Raw genomic sequence first — 21,615 nt, 5'->3', positions numbered from 1 at the left:
ACCAACCCAAAGAGAATATAACCGAGTGATTGCGATAGAATGACAGCTACAATGTTACGATCGCAATTGCTGTTTGCTGTTTGTCACAAGCATTTGGCGGCACCATAAAGTTTACATGTATTATCTATGGAATGACAATTGGGGACACGGGGACACAGACCAATACAGACAAGGGCTATCACAGACCAATAACCAAGAAATTATGAGAAATATTGCGAGACCTCACAGACACAATGGTTGAATTAATATTTTCTTTTTATTCTAAAATTTACGGAATATTTTTGAAAATTTGAGGACAATTCTACAATGTGCAACATAACCACTACATAATGGATGAAATATAACTTTTAGTTAGTGATAAAGAAATGTGGATACAGTGCTGTTGTATTTTAGTGTCAAAATGTATAAAAAATACTTAATTTTATTATTTTCCTCTTTACTGACCACCGCGTCATCCACACACATAAAAGGAGAATTTTCGACAGAGGACTTTTTCAAGTTCTTAGTGAAATTCGGTTTTCAGAAGACTGAAATTCATTTCCAGAAGGAAACATATGGTTACATTTTCGGTAACTTGACATCGAAAGATAATTTTAAATACCCAGTCACCTTTGCTGTTTTAGACAGACCACATTTTTTACACTATTACAAAAGTCGGAATATTATTGACAAAGAGTCAGCTTGTCAGGTGATGTTCCAGCAGCTCAATGGTTCTGCATATCACCCCAAGTGCAACGCCAATGGGCAAGACTTGTTTAGAAGAATCCCTTGTCCAAAAGACAAGCTTTGTGTAGATGAGGATACCCCATGGAATGTGGTGAAAAACAATCAATTCACATATGTTATACAAAATAATGGCCAGCCGAGGTAAGAAAAAATCATAAATTGCTTTAATTTAGCCCACTCTGAAACTACAGGGAACCCTGCTCTGCAAATCCTTAACATTTTTATTGTGCCTTGTTTAAAATTATATATAAATATACTGTATAAGGCCTCAAAAGGGTTCCTAGCTTTTGTAGTGCAGAACATTAAAAAACTACAATTTTGACAAATAACAACATTGCTCAGTAATTTATCATTGCCAAGTAATTTTTCATTACTAAGTAATTTATCATGAGCATGTGTAAACTTTACTTGTGTTTACGTTGTATACCAGCAAATTGCATAAATGTGTACGCCTGTTGGACCAATCATTTGGTCGCAAATGCATACATAAACACATCATGCTTATACCAATATGACTTGAACACAAGCATGAGGCACGCACATTTGTGAAATGCAAGAACTACCATACCTTACCTTACTATGATTAATATGCCTTATTTATTTTTTTTCATTTCAGATTCTGGTATGTGTCAATGGTGTCATGCTATTTAGATGAGATCACATGTACCTGGCACCACTATACTGGTGCACCATCAGTAGACAACAAAACCTTAACAAACACACCACAAACTATAGAATATGACTTCTGGCTTGTCAATGGAAGCCCCAACCTCACTCTATATAACACAATGTTGTATCAATTCTCTTTTGATAGACAAAACACATTGGAATTATATTTGGTGTTCTGGCTGTGTTATATTATACTCCTGCCTGTTCAAATTTATGCTGTCAGGTAAAAAAATTGTTTCTATATGTGATTACATATTATAAGATATCCAATGCTGAGTGACCGCGCACGACCGAAATCCTTTATTTTTATTGTGAATCAAAATATGATAAGACTGCCTAAAAAAGTGTTATAAGTAGTAAGTACCCTGAATTGTCGATTTGACTTTAGGTTTTTAGTTTTTACAGTTTTTATCAGATGTTAGTGATAACCAGGACCAATGGTTTAACATGCTCAGAGAAATAGAGGAATGCGAAAAATCCAAATTTAGATCTCCAAATTTGGTCACTTATTCAGTTAGTGACTTGGTTCGAAAACGCTTTTATTACATTTTTGTAACTAGTTGACTTGCCCTAATAGCAATCACACCTCTATATCTAATTTCAGAACCCAAAGACATCCTGTAACAAAATTGTTCACCTCAAGTCTAGTGCTAGAGTTTGTTGCCCTCTGTTTCAACGTGCTACACACTGTGAAGTTTGCAGCAGATGGGGTTGGCTTTGCAGGGCTGGCTGTTGCTGGTGATATACTTGACATTATGAGTAGAGTGAGTATAGCAAAATATCACACAAACATTATGTATTATGATTATATCAAAATGTGTGTCTCTCTGTTTGCTTGTCTGCTAGTGTTTCACGGCCCATCCGTTTAAGAGATTTCAACGAAAAATACAAAGAAAGCTTGCTTTCTGGGGAAAGACATAGGCTATTTTTTGTCCTTGAAAATCGAAAGAGTGAACTGACACTGGGTATTGTATATTAATAAATATTATGAAAACTTGAATAAGCGTTAAAAAACCTATTATATTATAATATATGTCCCTGTGGGAACAGGATATTTTTCTGGAATTAAAAGTTGCCCATGTCTTCTAGGATGCAAGCGACCTCTGTACCAACATCAAGATCGATTCTGAAAAAATAATGGACAGATTTTTCATTTATTAGTATAGATATTAATTTATTTGTATTCTTGTTTCATACTTTTTTTTGAAAAGTTTGATTGAAAGTGATGTTGTTCCTTGCAGACGCTGTTTATGCTGCTCTTGCTTTTATTGGCTAAAGGTTGGGCAGTTACGCGTCTGGAACTGACGTATAAACCACTAGTATTTGGAGTGTGGATGGTCTATGGAATTGTGCACATACTATTGTATGTTTGGAATACTGTAAGTATTCAATGAGGCTTGTTACACGCGTTTCCTATATTGAGGAAATATTGACAGGATTGCAAAGTATCCATATGTTCTTGAAATCCTGAGATCCAAGAATCGCGATACGGTGTTAATAGTGTAAAACCCTTCAAGTTTATAGATTGGCTTATGTCCGCGACATCGTCCGCATGGATTTTACAAATTTCAAACCCCTATTTTACCGACTTAAGGATTGAATTTTCAAATTTCTTAACAGATGTTCTACGTCATTATGCTATCTGCTTGCCAAATTTCAGCCTGTAGTTTCAGCTGTGCGTTGATAGATCAGTCAGCTGCCAGTCAGTCACCTTTTCCTTTTTTAGATTCTAGACTAAAGTGGTTTAATATGATGGGATTTTTTCCCATCTAAGTTTTTAATTATTAGTACATGAGAAAGTCATTAAAATTATAATAATTATAATTACTAAATAATAATTACTTAAAACTACAAACTTTTCAGTCTTTGTTAAATCATACTATGTATTTAAAGATTTTAGATAAAATAAAACGAAACATTATTCAAACACTATCTATTGACCTGATTATCTTTTTATTACTAACAACAGCTATAAATAACATTATTATATTTTGTTAACAATTCAATAAGTTTATCATCAAATGCTATCATGTAAAACATAAATATTCAATAGGCCCAACAGAAATACCTATTTGAAAAGTCACTATAATGGACTTGGCTGATGATGGTAAAAATAATGACTACTAGTCTAATCAGCTACTTTTAATCAAACGTCAAAATGCTGGCTTGGTAAGGGATTGGTTATCCCGGCGTCTCTAATACTTGAGCATTAAAGCCAAAAGACCTCATGCAGAAGAAGCGGTGACACTGCGTGGTGATATGGCGTGATCTATCTAGAACTAGATAGATCACGCCATCCCACCTAGACTACACACACAAAGTGGAGTGGCACTACACTACTAGACCCACACGCACAAAGTGGAGTGGCACTAAACCGCAACGCTTTTCTTGATAATCATTCATTGATTCCAGGCTCTGATTGACATGATTTCACATTGTGTTCATTTGGGTTTCCATTGTTTCTTGTTTTAAATATAAGGATATCAGTTCCAGTTTTTATTCTTCTTCTTCTTCAACACTTTTGGCAGAGCGGTCGTGGTCATCACGAGCATTCGCCACTTTATTTATTTATTATTATTTTCGCCGTTTTTTATTATGGAGCTCTAAAAATGCCACTTTCAGACCGAAGTCGACATAATAGAGGAGATAGACGAGTACCAGACGTGGCCGGGCTGGCTGGTGCTGACGCTGCGCGTGGCCATCATGACGTGGTTCGTGCTGGAGCTGCGCAACACCATGGCATACGAGCACAACATGCCCAAGCTCAACTTCCTGCTGCACTTCGGCGCCTCCAGCCTCGTGTGGTTCGTGTACTTGCCCCTCGTCGCGCTCGTCGCGCTGCAGATCAGCCCGCTCTGGAGATTCAAGTTCATATTAGGTAACTGCAAAATTGACTGATCATATAAAGATGGTGGCTGAAAGCGGCTGGATGAGAAAAGCTTCCATATAAATTATAGATACTAACGGTCGCCGTCGACCGAGTTGCCGGGCGACTAGCAATAAGTCTTAATTTTGTGACTCGAGTTCTATCAATGAGTATGTTTAACATTGTAACCTAAGTAATGTTTACAGGTATAACATACTCGGCGGATTGTCTCGCGTTTTGCGTCATGGCGCATCTGTTATGGCCAACGCGATCCGAACAGTATTTGTTGCTGACGCCTTCAGATTATACAGGTAAGCGAAGTTTTTATCCGTTAAGCCAGAAACGACGACAAATCGCGTCAGCAACGCAGCGTGACAGAAAAATGTCTGAATCTACATACTGATCCGCGCGATGGTAGTCTTGATCTCCGAGAGCAGATGTTCATGAGCTGTCATGACGTCACACGGACAATAAATGGAATACGAGAAATATCGGCATTTTCTTTGTGAAATCCATTACAAATACAATCCATGTGACGTCTCAGTCGGAATTCATCATGGCGGCTGTAGTTTCGTTTGTTTCGAATATTCGTAGATAAAAAAGTAATATCTATAAAATGAATTCATAGCATTCTTGCATTGCTTATTGTTACTATCATGTTTATACATTTTTAGACTTGGTGTGAAATACTCTATTAATATATTGTCCTTTACAGCGGGTATAGAGGAGCTGGACGAGTTCAGCGAGTCGCCGCACGTGGTGCACAGCGACACGGCCGCGCTGACGGCCGACGCCGCGGACGACGAGGACGTCATCTTCACGCGCCCGCACAAGAACGGCGCCGTCTTCTCCTAGCAACGCACCTAGACGTACGCGGGAATATTTCACTCACACCATACTTTGTGGTAACAAGATCGCGTCTTTGGACAATATCTCACTAGGGTATCACGGGGGCGCCACCGGTAGCTACTGAACGAGAAACACTAGAGCAGATATCAGGATCCTCAGTTTCAAAGTGGACATCGTACGGCATACGACCTGGTAGTGCACCTGGTCGAGTGAGACGGTAAATAGCTCTATACATATTAGGGATTGTGCCGCCAGCGTGACCGCCACTACTAAATTGGTTGCGCAACTGAGCGGACACCAGGCGAGTTAGTAGTTACCCTCCATAGAACTGTATACATTTTGATTGCGCCGCCACTGGTGTCCTATTGAGATAGTGCCCTTTAAGCTGACGTGGCCTGTTATTAGAGATGGTCCATTTCACAGGTAGCACGTGCAAAATCACGGCAAAACCTTTTCATATTATGTAACACTTGCTACCTTACTAATTAAAGTAGGCTGTGAAAAATCACTTAGCAAATCTTGTTTGGAAAATCCTGCTTAATTTTTTAAAAGCGCGCATAGTCTTCGAGCTAAGACGCTAAAGAGTGTGCGAGCGAGAAAACTCGCATCGCTGCTTGTTAGAAAGCGAAAATCATTTACTTAGTTAAAATTAATGTAACAAACGACTGTAAATACGAAAATTTAAAAATCAGCTATGGAACTACAGTGAAGAAAAAAAAATTTAAAAGGCATAAATCCCATCTCTATTATACCAACTTGTTATGCGATAGAAAGATTTTTCGAGTCATATTTTTTTTGAAGACTTAATGCACTAGTGTTGGTCACGCACAATGACGCGCCGACGCGAAATGCACGTCGCTTGGTCGATACCGTTGGTTGGCTGATTTTGCGGTCCCAAAGAAAAAGGGTTTTTAAGACTTAATTTTACCAAAAACCTATTTATGTTTCTTCTCAAGCTGCGGAACCCTGGCTGGGAAACCTACTTGTTTAAATGTGGGATTCGTGGTACCCGTAATCGCGATTATATCGCTTGGAAAAGACTCAGCTAAACCAATAGCTACTTTCATCATCACATAAATGAGATTCTTATTTATTATAATATACCTCTAATTAGGAAATATTGTATTTCGTGTGCAATGAAATGAAGGATGAGTCCGTGAAAATACGTTCCGAAGTAGTCATAGAACAACATATTTGTATGGTAGCTTACGCACTAAATCCGACTTCCATCATTCGAGTTCTGTCCGTCATCCGTGAGAATATCTCGGATATGCCTCGGATTTAAATTGAACATATTATGACGTTGATATGTCAAAGATGTCCACTTTGAATAGCTTTGATTTGAATCAAAGCTTGGATTAGTGCTTAAGCAATAACCACTTTCGGCCCAAGTTTTTCATATCCGTATTTTCATGAATTCAGATCGGATGAGTGCGTAACTGCTCTTATTGAGAATTTTTATTATTTTTAGATACTTTTTGTTATGGTGTAACATTGCACCGCCTTTTTGTATATTTATGAAATGTATTAATTTTTCTTAATTCGGGGTTGGGATAGCTCGAATTAAGTAGCTCTATTTTTTGTATATATTAATTAATACTTTTTCTCTCTTTTTCACTCTCTATCTGAGTTTTACGAACTAGTCTTTATCAAAATAACGTTGCTAATCTAATTACAATTATTACAGGTCTAAGTCTTATACTATCTTCTGACTGCAGGGAACATTATGAAAGCGATAGCATTTTTAGACCTGTCATTTTAGTTCAGAGATTGTGTACAACAGAGAGAGTTCACCTAGTTCAAAGTGCCAACAATGTAAACATTCGTTGGAAATCAAAAATCTAATAAATAATTGTTATTCAAAATATTCCCACAACACGATTTATTCGCTAAAAAACGTCTTTACCAGTAAAAACGTCTTTACGTATACCAGTTTTTACTATTAGGGTCTTCAATAAACTGTCATTTGCTGTCACATCACTAAATTCCCTGGAATTTGTGTCAATTAAAAATATACATTTTATAAAGAATTTAAATACATTTTTATCTTAAAATTAATACCATGTAAAACAAAAGATGCTTAAAAGCTGCTTTGTGTGATAAGCTTTACTTAAATCAACGTGATAAACCTTCAATTATGATGTTAAAACGAATCAAATTCAGATTGAAACAGATTTTGTCCACTAAACTTTTATGTATGTGTCTAAACGTTTGACCTATTGTGAATCGTGGTAAAAAGAATTTTTAATGGTATAATTTAGTGGATGTGATAGAACGCAGTTATATAAAAAATCGATTTATGATTAGCATGGTGACTAAAGTTGTAATATTTGAACAAAAATATTATAAAACTCCAAATAGCCAAAGCTCATACAATTTGTATGTATTTTAAAAAGTGAAGACGAATTTTTATGCTTATGTGTGATACATACGCGTAGCGCCATAGATTACATAGATATTGGCGCGGTATTTATGCACCTTTGATACCTTCGAGCATACTCCAAAAAATGGCGACCTGTTACCAGGGCTGTATTGAACTCAGTATTGTTTAAAATAAAATATTATGTAATTAAGTAAATAGCACTTGTAATATTGGTAAATTAATATTATCTATAATTTTAAAACTTGGCAACACATTTGTGTTTTTGAAAAAAAAAAACATTTTTTTTAATGTATTTTGAAAGTCAATCATAAATTATAATAGTAGTCGATGCGGAAAAGTCTTAAAATTTTTTGTTTGATCTTGAGATTTTTTGTTTGTTTGATGATAAACAGTTTGAAATTGATAAAATTAAAAAGAAACACGTGACTACAAAATGTGCCTCGATTGGTCGCCATGTTTGTGACGTCATAATGTAAAAGGAATTTCTCCATAGCACAGTGTCAACGACTTTTACATGTTGATTGACAAAAAATATCCGAAATTTAATGCAAAAAATATTTCTAATTATTTATATTACTTATAGCTAATTTTATTTAGTCATGTGTGATAAAATTACAAAAGAAAATATTCAAAAACCCGATTGAAATGAAATAATCTGCCAGAACCTTAAAATTTTAATGAATTTATTAAATTTAAGCTCCACTAAATTTTGGAACAAGAAGGGTTGAGTATTTAGAGTCCCTCAGCAAAAAAAAAAGAAAGAAAGATAAATAATTATTGTTTAGATAGGTAAAAATGGAATAAGTTTTAGCTATGGTTTAGACTTGATTGACTTGTCTAGTATGCCGCTAATAGTAGGTAGTAGTAATTAGTGATTTACTTATCGAACCGTTTTCGGAAAAATACTTAACGCTCAAAATTTAATTTGCTGCGCGCTAACGAACTGCTGTCAGCAAAATAATGCTCAAAATCTAATTTGCCAATGTAATGTAATGTATAGATATTTTTGCTGGTCAGTCGGTATCGGCAAAATAAAGCTCAAACGAATCAATGGACCACATTCGACCTAATATTATTTATTAGAATAGCGATCACCCGTTATTTTACCGGCGATGCTTCGTTAGTGCGCTTCACTAAAGTACCGGCATTAAACCAGAACTTCCTAAACTATTTAAGGTTCAAAACTTAGCCCACATTTCTAAACTTTTAAAACGAGTAGTTTTATCTAACTCTATCTAGTTTAGGAATAGATAACTATTAGGTATCAGAAATCACTTTTCTTTCTTGGTTTGTTCTGAATATGCATGGATAGGTTAATAGGTACCTATGTGAATAGATTATGTTAATAATCGGGTATAATTATTATATATAAAGATTGTGAAAATTCCACGCTGAATTTTTGATTAGTCATAGATAGTTGTTTGATCGAGAGTATTTGGAAGAGGTCGTATGTTGGCTGGTACAAACAGACGAAGCGAATGAGGGCAAAAATTTGATTTTTCTGTACCTACCTATAATTTATGATGATGAGCCATTAATGAGGAGTTGAGCGTTTTTTCGAGGCTCATAATATAATATTAAGTATGATAAAGCTAACACCGCCATTATTTTGCTATTGCCCTCGTTCGCTCAGTCTGTACTTACTGAGCCTGTGGGTTGCATCGAGATTTTTGAAGCCGTAGACCCATCGTTGTATTGTGACGCCATAGAATGTGATCGGAGGTGTATATTATAATAAAAGTAGGCCTACTGTTTAACTGAGATGGTACCTGAAATAGCGGAGAGATGACTTTCACGAACTAAGGCTTCTTGTAGTACATGAAGCCGGAGTCAGACCGGCGCTCGATTGCTTTATACACCTGATCCGGTTTCATGTACAAGAAGCCTAATAGTTAAGTCGATGTTCTCCTTTCCGCACCTCGAAGTTGTCTCAGGAACCGTCTCGGTTTTAAGTGGTACATAGCAGGGTTATCTCTATAGATACGCTCTGATTAGTCGGTCCTGGCATCAGAGGCGTTGCAACCCACCAGAACACAGTACAGGTGACGCTCAACTTCTTGAGTACCCTGATGTGGTGACGAGTAGCGTTCTGAAAAGACATAAAATGAGCCGAAATCGAGCGGATGGACGATGTTTTAACAATAGAAATCAACGTACCGTATTACGTTATTATTATAAACAAATTAAAAACATTTGAAACTGTTAAAAAAATAAAAGTTACTATATATATATATTTGCAGTTTGGCAGTTTTATATTTCAAAGGACATGACTTTTGAAAAGAATTATTATTTATTTATATTAGTGAGACTTAAGTTTACAGGAAGAAATAAGTAGTATAATAATAATAATCAGCATAATAGGTACTTTTGTATTCAAGCGTTCAGATCGTACAAGAAGTGAAGCGTCACCTGTGTTGTATGCGATTTGAACCCAGTAGCCAAAATAGTCTTAAACCGGTTTGAACTGGTAGGTAAGCGGACATAAACGCGTTCATGATGTTTTAAATTAGGTAAGTATCCTAGTAAATTTTGTAAGTTTATAAAAATATTACGAGTGTTAATATATAAGAGCACTTTACACTGGATGTATGGACGAGCACTAAGTCGCCATCTCCACGGACAAGAGAATCGCGGCGATAGACTCGCTGTGCCACTAAATTCGATACAAGAGGAGCCCGGCTGAGTTTGTTGTGGGCTCTTCTCAGACTTGGGCGCGTTTGGAACCCTCGTAGCTTTAGTTTTAAGTTACGTAATTAATTATATTATACGCACTATATCGTTCAAATTTAACAATTTCGACCATCAAAAGAGTACTATTGTACCTACTTTGAATAAATGATTTTGACTTTGACTTGACAACTCTTATAGACCAATCTCCACAGGGTGATACTAGAACGCTAGGGTGTAACAAGAACGTTAGCAAAAACTTAACGTTATTATTATACTATCTTACCACAATCCAATGCCAATAACCATTTGCCTTATCTTGTAGTTTTAGTGATTTGTCAAACCCGCATTGTATAGCGTGCAAAACTCGGGTCAATGCCCCACCTACGACGTGGCATTGACTTCGAGTGACCTATTCACGGAACTTTCGTTGACCTCTCGTGTCAGTCATATGTTTTATTTGCAATATATCGTGAACTTTTAAAAAATGCAGGATTTTAAAAAAAGTATCGTAGTTTTTGCTATGGTATCTTATCAGTAATCATCAGTACTACCACCTGTCTTCGTTTTTGCTAGCGTTCTGGATGCACCCTGTATATCACGGACGATAGTTGTTAGGTCGGACTCGTTGCTATTCCCTTGCCCGTGGAGTTAGCGCCTAAGTCGTTCTATTTGGATGTTCCTTAACGCTTATGATTCGAATATTAATATGATGTGATTTTCAATTTATTGTAAATATGTGAAAGTAAAGTACAACTAGATCTCTCATTGAAAATGGAACGTTATTAATGAACTTTGATAAATGTACTTATACGTATTAAATAGTTTTTTAAGATGTATTTTTAAAATCACTGCAAAATGCAAATTAAAAACCACAACCCAAAATTAGAAGCCTTGATAGCCTAGTGTGTTGAGACCTCGGCCTTCTATTCGGAGGGTCCGGAGTTCGAACGTGGTGGGCACCCTAACTTTTCTGAGTTATGTGCGTTTTAAACAATTCAATGACACTTATTTTAACGATAAAGGAAAATATCGTGAGGAAACCTGCTTGCCCGAGACTTTTCCATAATATTCCCCAAGGTGTGAAGTCTGCCAATTCGCACTTGGCCAGCGTGATGGACTTTGGATTAACCCCTTGGGTATTCAAAGAGACCTGTACTCGGCATAGGAAGTACAGGTCTTAGAACGGCGGTGGGTTAAGATAATGATGATGAACCCATTTGTCAGGAAAAATACTGACTGACGTACCTATAACTAACTCACTGATATGCATAATATGGCTGCCGCAGTTTTTTCGCCACGTAACAGATATTGCATTATTGAGCAACTGTAATCTGTATCAAAAAATTGCAGTGGTTTTAACCTATTACCAACAAGCACAGTTCTGTTTTGTGATAAAAAATATATACGTCTACCTAATTTACAAAAAGAAATAGATACATTGTATTATGCGTAGTTTAAGCGAAGAATTATGTATATTTTTTAATTAGTAGATCTCTACTAATTACTTATTAATTAATTGCATTTTAAAATTATCTGGGTAGTGTTGTCTAGTATATAATTTATTAAGTTGTCATGAGCTATGTACGTAATGAACAGTGAATGCCAGACAGATAATGTGCATAAAATATATGAAATAATGTCTATAATTCATTTGTTTAATTCACCTATTTGTTACCTATCTACATTTTTTTTAAAGAATATTAGCCATGTTAAATGACTAATATTCCCCTTTCCTCACCAACTAAGCGTCAGGCTTGTGCTAGGAGTAGGTACGACAATAGTGCAACGGGCGGGGTTTTAACCGTCGACCTTTCGGTTTTCAGTCCACTGCTTGACCGGTTGAGCTATTGAGGCTCTCATTTTTAGGGTTCCGTAGACAGACAGAGTCAGAGACAGTTCTGGAGACACAATAAAAGGAAACCTTATAGTATCACTTCGTTGTGTCTTCAAGACCAGGTAATCAAAACCTATTGGTGTTTCGCATTGACCTAAAATCCTGAAATTTGGCAGGTGGCAGCGCAGAACTGTAGGTTAATGTGGTGAGCAATTTATAAATGAATGAGACATTAAAAACGAAAAACATTTTAGAGCCAACAACAATAATTTATTTATCCACACATAAATGGTTACATTAATTAAATACATTTAATAAAAAAGGAATAGAAGTCAGCACAGCACTGTTTTACATCAACTTAATATCTTTATCAATATATCTTTAGACATTTACAAATATACACGTAAACAAAGTTTCATACAAAACGAGGGTAGATACAAGATTTACAATCATTGTGACTAATTTGTGAGATATTTCATGAAAACACTTATACAATTGATAAAATGTCATAATCTAAATTATTGCACTCACTGGACTAGCGTAAATCTGTCAATTTGTAGGTATGGTGACCATATTTAGTAAGAGTTGTCATATTTTCCAATCTCCATACAATACCTACCAATTACTAACGCACATACTCGTATTTGCTTACTTCAGCCACCCAAGCGCAATTAAGGTGCATGAGACGGGTCTGCCCGCAAAATTTAAAATGAGTTTTGTTTTTGCAATTTATAAACTAAAACGATAAAGTAGGCTTATGGCACTCTAATTCCGACAATGGAATCATCTTAACAGAGCTCTCTCCGTCACTTACTCCATACAATCGTAGTTCCCATTTCATTTGAATATTAAGCAACCAAAGTCCATGAAATTTTGCAGACATAGTCTAGAAACTAATATCTGTGTCTGTGGTGTTTTAGATTTTTCTAAAAATATGTAGTTTTAAAATTACAGGGGCTCAAAGATTTGTATTTTTCTTTAAAAAAAGGCCCAACTTTGTGCTCGTTTTTCTAGACAACGAAGCAATTTAATGAAATTTGGAAAAACCACAGACCTAGAAAATTTAATGAATATTATGTAGTAAAAAAATTATCGTTATATATTTTATATTGTTATAATTATGTGGGAACTACGAAAACCAGAAATTACACCCAGAAATCTTGAAAATTTCGTGCTGTCTCGATTTGTGCAAGCGGGGTGGTGAAGTGCGGGGGACGACACGTGAAACTGACAGAAACGGACAGTCTAAACACACGGGCCACATTTAGACTGCACCCGACTCCAAACTTGTCGATAGGTCTAACTAAATACATTTCAACTTGCGTTAGACGTATGCGTTACCTACTCAGACGTTGCCTGTAGATAAAAATATGTCTCATGTTTGCTGGCAATAGCGTATGCATCAAACCCTGCAAGTTGCAACTCTCTTGCAACCTATTCCTCACGCAATACGCACAGCTTTAATATTATAATTTTTGACAATGTATACTATATGTAATGCCATATCACAGGTCACTCTCTGATTTATTGCTAACAATTTACTTCCAAATGCAAAGAAATCTAAGTGTGTTGAATTCACACTGCCCAATACCAGGACCTTAAATGACATAAATTCATTGATAAATAATCATATGTTGAAAGTAAAGGAGAACCCCGTGTTTCTCGGTATAATGTTAGATGCAAAGCTTCTATGGAACACCCACATATCAACACTTGATGGTAAACTCAGCTCTGCTGCTTACACTGTTAGAAAAATTCGACAGGTACTGACGTGGAAACTGCAAAAATTGTATATTTTGCCTATTTTCACTGTATTATGTCTTACGGACTCTTGCTATGAGATAAAGCGGTAGATATTGAGAAAAAAATGTATTACAGAAAAGGACAGGACGTGCAATTTATAATTTAAAACCGCGCGCTGCCATACAATAAAAATATAAGGAAATAAGTACCTTATCTATTATCTTATAGTAGCTTCTAAATATATTTACAACTAGCTAATGCCCGCAGCTTCGCTCGCGTGGATTTAGGTTTTTAAAAATCCCGATCCTTTCATTTCCCAGAACAAAAGTTGCCTCTCCGTAATAGCCCGTCCCCGGGATGCAACTTGTTTCTGTATCACGTAAGAATATTTAAACGGATTATCCTTTTCAAATCCCGAGGGATCACCAGGATTTAGGAATGCAATTTCTTACAGCATCAGGGTTGAGGTCAACGACAAAGTGTTTACTTGGTATAGATACCTTCAATATCAATTAATAATCGACACTTTTTAAATCCCATTAGCTTTAGTAGTCAGGTCCCCTGCAACATCAGGATTGAGGAGTTGGAATCCAAATTTTTTATTGAACAATGTCGCAAACTTTCTTTATCGATTAAAAAACTACCCAAAATTACGAAGTTAGGTTACCTGCCAAATTTCATGGTTTTGAGTCAACGGGAAGTACCCTAGAGGTTTTCTTGACACACACGACAGACAGAGAGATAGACAACAAAGTGATCCTATAAGAGTTCCGTTTTTCATTTTGAGGTACGAAACCCTAGAAAACGTAGGAACGGCATTCCGAACCAGTGGTAAATTTTTCTGACCATCCAAAAACACTTTGAAGTTTACCTAAAAGTTTACAGGAATAAAAATTTATCATTGTATTCCATTCCATTTCATTCTATTCCATTCTGTTCAAAGATAAATAGATAATAAAAATATTTGTCACCGAAACAATAATTTACGATACATCGACCAATATCAATTTTACTGATGACAATCTGACTATTACCAAAGTGAACGACTACTATAATATCTATTATATACGACTAACATAATATGTATTATAAATTGTGTGCCGTTTGCATTCTCACTAGGTTCTCATTAAGTTTGTTTTATTTGGTTAAACTTTCTGGCATTTATATTGTTATGACGTTTAATTGGCAAACAGTCTGTTTATTGGCTGAAACTCAAAAATTCAGCCAATCACAACAAAGAAAATATTGTAATAATGATTGATGCAGCTTTCTGTAATTGAAAACAAAATATTTGACATTAACTTGAATGTGACAGTGTTTTCCGAATAGGGTTGCCAGAGGCTCCGTATTTTACTGGTTACCCCGTATGTCAGGATAGAGAAACCGGTAATTATGAAAATAAAATACGGGGCAAATAAAACTAAATATTTTTAGGGTTCCGTAACTCAAAAGCAAAAAGAACTCTTATAGGATCACTTCGTTGTCTATCAGTCTGTCTGTCTTTCCGTCTGTCCGTCTGTCCATCTGTCCTTCTATCCGTCTGTCATGTGTTCATGAACAAATATTAGTATTTTCAATTTTCAAAGTAAGATAACTACATATATCAAGTGGGTTATCATATGAAAGGGCTTTACCTGTTCATTCTAAAACAGATTTTTATTTATTTTTATGCATATTTTTTTTAATGCATAACAGTTTTTGATTTCTCGTGTAAAATGTCGAAAAAAATACCCGAATCGGAACCCTCGGTGCGTGAGTCTGACTCGCACTTGGCTGGCGAAACCGAACACTGACGTTATGTCCAGTAGAAAGAATATTTTCCTTTTGCGGCAATGCGTAGCCGAAACCCACTCGATATTGATCATGGTCGTAGCCAAGGCGGCGGGGCTTGGTTTGAGGATGTTAGCCTTTTTTTATACAAGTTAGCCCGTGACTTTAATCTTTTCTAGTGGTAAGTGATGATGCAGTCTAATTTCTTGGCCGTTAGGGCCATACTAACCATATAACTAGCCATGACCGAAGCCTCCCACCAGACCAGAAATTTAGAAATGGCGACTGCGCCTGGGAAGCCGTCAAAAACCTAAGCCTAAAATAATACTTACACTATTTCTTGCATTTGCTTACCAATTTTTTTTTGGAAATATATCAAACATTTCGCGCTCACTTCACTCGCGCTTTGAATTTCTATTACTTGGTGTAAGCCCCGCAATTTCGTTTGCATGAATTTAGAGTTTTAAAAATTCCGTGGGGGATTTTCCGGGCTAAAAAGTTTATGTCTGGGATGCAAGTTACCTCTGAATAGTAAGTACCAAAATTTTGGTAAAGAAGATGGGCCGTGAAAGGGTAACAAATAGATAGGCAAATAGATATACTGTCGTATTTGTAATATTAGTATGGATAGGGAGCTTTAAAAATAAAATCTTGCTATGGCTAAACTCGTTTCCCTTTCACTTTAATTCTTTCTGTAATTGAACCAAAAACACTTACGCTCACTGCGCTCGCGCTTTTTTATTGTTGTATTTTATCTCACTGTCAAATTGAAAGGCGAAATTCCACTAACCAGGTAATTAGCCCATAAAGTTGAGCGAATGTTATTTTCCTCATGACAGGATTCAGTTCCGGCCCTGATAAAACCTCTCCCGAAATCGATTCCTGGCTACGGCCATAGTATTGATACTGTGAAGGTGGAATCACAAGTTAAATGTAAATTTAAGTTAAAATGCAAAGATTGTATGCATGAAATGTATAACATTTTGCTTTACAAAACTAGAGTTTTTAAAAGCTATTTAAATAAATAAATCTTTTATTTAAAATCACATTGCAAACACAGTTCACCAATCAAGACACGGCAACATACAGAGAAAAAATACAAAACTTACAAATAAACTGAAATATCTAAATAGGCTTTCCATGCATTTCAGAGAGAACCACCGCCTATTTCTTCAAATACTTCAAATTTTTAAATTTCTTCAAATCTAAACCCCGTATTTTTGATGGTGGTAGCCTGTAAATCAAAAAGAGGCAGGTGGCAACCCTACTTGCCACATGACATTACAGAATGAAAAATTGTTTTCATTACTCGGTAAGCCTACTGCCATAGTTTCACAGAAAGTGTGACGGTAGTTGTGACCTCTGATTGGTCGACTCTCTTTCACTATTTGCTAAAATTGATGATTGCAACAACAATTTTTTCTTTTTTGTAATCAAAAACAGAACACGGACGTCATACAGGTTGACTAATTGCAATCATTTCTGACCGGCTAACATTGTTCCGCTAGTGGCTCAAACTCACTGTCGCAGCAAGAACATGGTAAATTCAGCCAATCACAGCAATTAGAATTGGTTATCACAAATGCACCGATCTAGGAACCGAGAATACACGAACCAGGGCAGATAGAGATGAGAACAATAATATCATACGTAGGAAATCGACGGGGGATCGTTGACAATGATCCTCTTAACAGGATTACATATAAAAATCTTTACTTGAAAGTGTTGTTTAAGAAATTATTTAAAATAATGAGTTTGACATGAGTTACTCACAAATTAGTCGATACTATAGCTAATTTCTTAAACTGAACCCTTTCAAGTAAAGATTTTTATATAAACCTGTGAGGATGATACTACCATTGGCGTAATTAAAATGCCATAAACCTACGTTGTCGAATTAGTTTGCGAAAAACCAAACTAAATTTGAATTTCGCGGGCAGGCCAGTCTCATGCCCATAAAGCGACGCCTTCTCGTGGACTTTTCGTTGACAAAATGTTGCATAAGCGGAAATCCGCAAGTGTCGAAAAGTCGCTCGGACTGCAGTAACTAAATACATGCCTACTCAAGGCTCAATAGAAAATTAAAAAAATAGGTAAAGTAAAGTAAAAATAAAATATTCTTTATTGTACACCAACAAGACATAGTAATATATAAATAACATTATAGATTTATGTACAAAAGGCGGCCTTATCGCTTAAATAGCGATCTCTTCCAGGCAACCTTAGGGTGAGGAGATAATAAAAATTAAAGAAAGTGAATAAGAAGGTAAACAAAGAACAACTTGGATAAATAAAATAAAAATATTTCGATAGGGAAATTTGCTCGAGACGCGACCCATTATCTTGTCGCAAAAGGCTAGGAAAGGGACAAGTTGGCACACCTAGGAAGTTGTGGTGTTTTAGAATAAAAATATTCTCATATCATGCTACTTGTCGAAGGCAATCGCTCTGGCCATTGAACTCTAATATTGATTAATGTCAATTTAATATTTGCCCCAGATTTTGGTACTAAAACTTATGTAGGTACAGACATGCTGGTGATTGTTTTATTATACTAGGTAGATGAAGACAGATCGTATTCAAATATTTTATATCCTTTTATAATTTTCTTACAGTTTATAAGTAAGTATAGGTAAAGTCTCGTCCCTTACCTACCCTATCGAGACGTCTCGATGAGATAATAGGTACATAAAACAGTACAGATTTATCTAAACGGGTTAGGAAGGGTACGAGTACTAACTCTAACACATTGAACATATCTATGTAATTTAGTAATATGTATAAATCAACAACAATAATTTTAGTTTCTATTTCTACCACAGACATGTTAATCGAATAACTTCATAAATACTACTCACAGCTAACTCAACATATAGGTAACATTTATTTGGTAGATAAATATTATTAGACAAAATACAGATAGGTAATAAAATCAACAGCACTAAATCACTTTGGTGCCTAGTTTGAACTACATTAGGATAATACAGAACGACTGTTTGTCTTCAATCGATCTTCAAAACAGGCCACCGGATTTTTTATTTTTATGTGAGAAAGTATATTTCTCATCGAGAGATTTGATTAAGCTATCATTATTTTGTGTTACGCAAGACTCAGTGTGGCCCTAGTCAATACATAGGTAACAGTAATTGGCCTCGTTCGAGAAGCCTCACATGGCATAGGTACCACGAGGCGATGCCATATCAATATAGCTATTAAATTAGGATTTATCAACACTTCTATTATGTTATCTTTTTTTGTTTATGCGTCTAATACGATGTATTTAGCGCACCACATATGTAGTGTAGGTACCTACGCAAGTGAGAAATTCCGACCGGAGTATTCGGAAAAATACTTATAATTTATTTTATAGATAAGTAGAAAGTACCTACAGAAGATTGTTTGACAGTCTTATGTTAAATTAATTATAATTAAACTAAAAAAAAAAATATGTCGTAACTAATAAAAAATATCGATAGAATGTGAATTTGAGATGGTTCAGTGATAAGGAAACTAACTTGTGAAAGATATTATATTTTGTAGAAAAATAACAGTTTTAAGGATAACAAATCCCTTTTCCATCAAATTCTCACCAACTAGGAACTAGGTATTTTTAATAATAAAATATTTGAGATTGTTAGGGCCGGCGCACATATGGCGGAGCGCAGCGCAGAGCATGCCCGTGAAGTTTTCTAATCACGTGACACATTACGTGAATTTCTCTACCAGAGAATCCGCGAGCACGCGCGAGCCTGCGCGTGGATGTGCGAGTATCCGCACGGATGCACAATTGATTTTAGATATTATTTCAATGAGGACAATGTCTATAATATTTTGACTGAAAAATGCTCTGCGCTGCGCTCCGCCATATGTGCCCCGGCCCTTAGAGGCATTTCATCGACAGTCATGACTCGTGACACTCATGAGCTAAATGTAAGTAGGTAGTAGGTATATCGAAAATATAAAAAAATAACAGTAGGCATCTATAAACAAACGTCATAGGTATGTTTGTTTAACGGCTAGGTACCTAATCTTACTATTATTTAATTATAATAATACAGACGGTATATGGTTTACAGTGGGTTTGCAGTTGTAAAATACATTCTACATTGTGAACAGTAATCCAGGATTTTCCCCAAACTATTTTTAGATATAAATTCTACGCCAAAGTCACGTCATGTAAACAGAGATGCTGGTATAACATACATTAATGTAAACTATTTACATCATAAATTATTGTAGTAAATACTAAATTCATAAATAAACATAACCAGCGCTTACTTACTATAAAAAATAAGTGTAACTACTAAGTACGTATAGTATTAAAGATATTATTATAAATCAAAACGAATTAAACGTGAATTAAACGTACCTACTTTTTATAGGTACCGACCTTTAGATAGCTTTATTATCATTATTGGGTACGGGAATGTTCTTACTCGTATTAGACCAATAACACCTCAAAAAATAGACAAGAAAAGCGTACAACAAAACAAATTTTAAAATATACGTAGGTACATAGAGAGCAGATAAATATAGATAATGGTTTTTTTTAATGGCAATCAATCACGAAAACCCTTCTTAATTGAGCTGCTAAGATTTTAACAGCTCAACTATTGACTGAAGGATAATAGTTCAGTCACACTCACCAACAGAGCTCGATGCTTATGTACGCTCGAAAAGAAATATTAATTAGCTATTTAAATTCACAATGCAGAATTGAGAAACCGATAAATTAAATCATCAGTTGAACCAGAAGCTATAAGTATGTATACTAACATATGACCTCCAAAAATATTAATACATATGATATTTGGTGACTCACATTTAGGAGCCAAACCCTATCTTAAACATCTATGTGCTTAATAGTAGTCCTTAAAAGTAATCTGACTGCGGCCTTTAAATAAATATAAATATTTATTTGTACTTTTTTATATGGCATCCAAAAACTAAATTTTTTAGGGATTATATTAAAGGATTGGAATATAAAGTTAGTAAAAGAAAGATAAATAGGAATCCAGCTATTCAGTTGGTTAGTGTTTGTCCCCACCACATAAATTACGTTTTACGAATCTCCCTAATGTCTTATATTAGAATGCTCTATTGGCCCTAATTTGTAATTCATTAGAAGAATTAAAATCTTTTTATATTACTAAATAATAGTTATACAGGGTTACTGGTAATATGTCGGCAATCCGTTAAGGGGGTGTGGGCGAAGTAATTTGCAACCAAATGACCCCTTATGACCCCTAGGCAAATGTCAACCATTTTCGAGTAATTTGACTTTTTGTGTTTTTTAGAAGAATTTGAGGTATGCAACTTTGAAAATTTATAAAAAAAAAACCAATGCATGAATTTTTTTATTATGATTATTATTTGCTTGCTAACACTTCAATACATAATAATCAAGCATAAAATGACACTTATCTTTAATAGTTTTCAAATCACAGCTACAAATCTGTACAAGTTTCATAATTTACGCCAGGTGGGCTGACAAAAATGGTCGATTTATGTAAAAAATTACTGAAGAACTTTATCGGCAGAACACATGAAAAACATGTACAACTTCTCAGCTACCCAACGAAATACAATATGGTACCAGAAATCAGAAAATGGCCGAAAAAAAATACAATTATTGTTAAAAAGACGAAATCGTCTGCAATCCAAAATTACAATAATCGTTTAGGAAGTTTAAAATAATTACGTAGATAAGTTACACTAAGCCATTAAAACTAAATTCTAAAGTTCATTTTCAAAATGTGACCCTTTATTTCTTATGCACAGGCGCATTCTTTTTCTTAATTGAGATTTTACTACATTACTAGTCAAATTGGTTCTTATTGAATTAGCTGCATTTATTATTCTAATTTTCAATTCTTCGACTGATGGCACTGGTGAGACATCGTACACTAGGCTCTTCATATGTCCCCAGACATAATAGTTCATAGGTGTCAGGTCTGGACATCTTGCTGGCCAAGGAATTGGGCCTCCTCTGCCTATCCATCGATTGGGAAAATTAGTGTCTAACCATTGCCGAACTGTTATTCTCCAGTGTGCTGGACATCCATCGTGCTGGAATCTCATTCCTCTTCTTATTTCCAGAGGTAC

The 21,615-nt window shown here is 35.4% G+C and overlaps 2 protein-coding genes and 1 long non-coding RNA gene across 3 annotated transcripts in view; 2 read left to right on the top strand and 1 right to left on the bottom strand.

Annotated features, from left to right (window-relative positions):
- The first annotated feature begins 185 nt into the window (after positions 1 to 185).
- On the top strand, positions 186 to 8,736 carry LOC123869619 (transmembrane protein 145). Its single transcript, XM_045912601.1, has 7 exons — positions 186 to 867; positions 1,343 to 1,618; positions 2,000 to 2,159; positions 2,637 to 2,774; positions 4,018 to 4,273; positions 4,468 to 4,572; positions 4,977 to 8,736. The coding sequence occupies exons 1-7, from the start codon at positions 401 to 403 to the stop codon at positions 5,114 to 5,116; spliced, it is 1,542 nt and encodes a 513-aa protein (XP_045768557.1). The 5' UTR covers positions 186 to 400; the 3' UTR covers positions 5,117 to 8,736.
- Positions 6,517 to 21,615, bottom strand: part of LOC123869613 (carnitine O-palmitoyltransferase 2, mitochondrial) — a 32,455-nt gene continuing 17,356 nt past the window's right edge. Inside the window, exons 9-10 of the transcript XR_006796928.1 lie at positions 19,535 to 19,539; positions 6,517 to 6,554 (exon numbers count right to left, since the gene is read on the bottom strand). The gene's annotated coding sequence lies outside the window, so the exon portion shown is untranslated. The remainder of the gene's footprint in view (positions 6,555 to 19,534; positions 19,540 to 21,615) is intronic.
- LOC123869626 lies at positions 17,277 to 20,640 on the top strand. Its single transcript, XR_006796931.1, has 2 exons — positions 17,277 to 17,603; positions 17,777 to 20,640. It is a non-coding gene; the product is annotated as an uncharacterized LOC123869626 (long non-coding RNA).

Source organism: Maniola jurtina, chromosome 11, assembly GCF_905333055.1.
Source record: "Maniola jurtina chromosome 11, ilManJurt1.1, whole genome shotgun sequence".
NCBI classification, from domain to species: domain Eukaryota; kingdom Metazoa; phylum Arthropoda; class Insecta; order Lepidoptera; family Nymphalidae; genus Maniola; species Maniola jurtina.
Note: the sequence above shows the minus strand (reverse complement) of the source record. Positions and strands in the feature narration are given on the sequence as shown.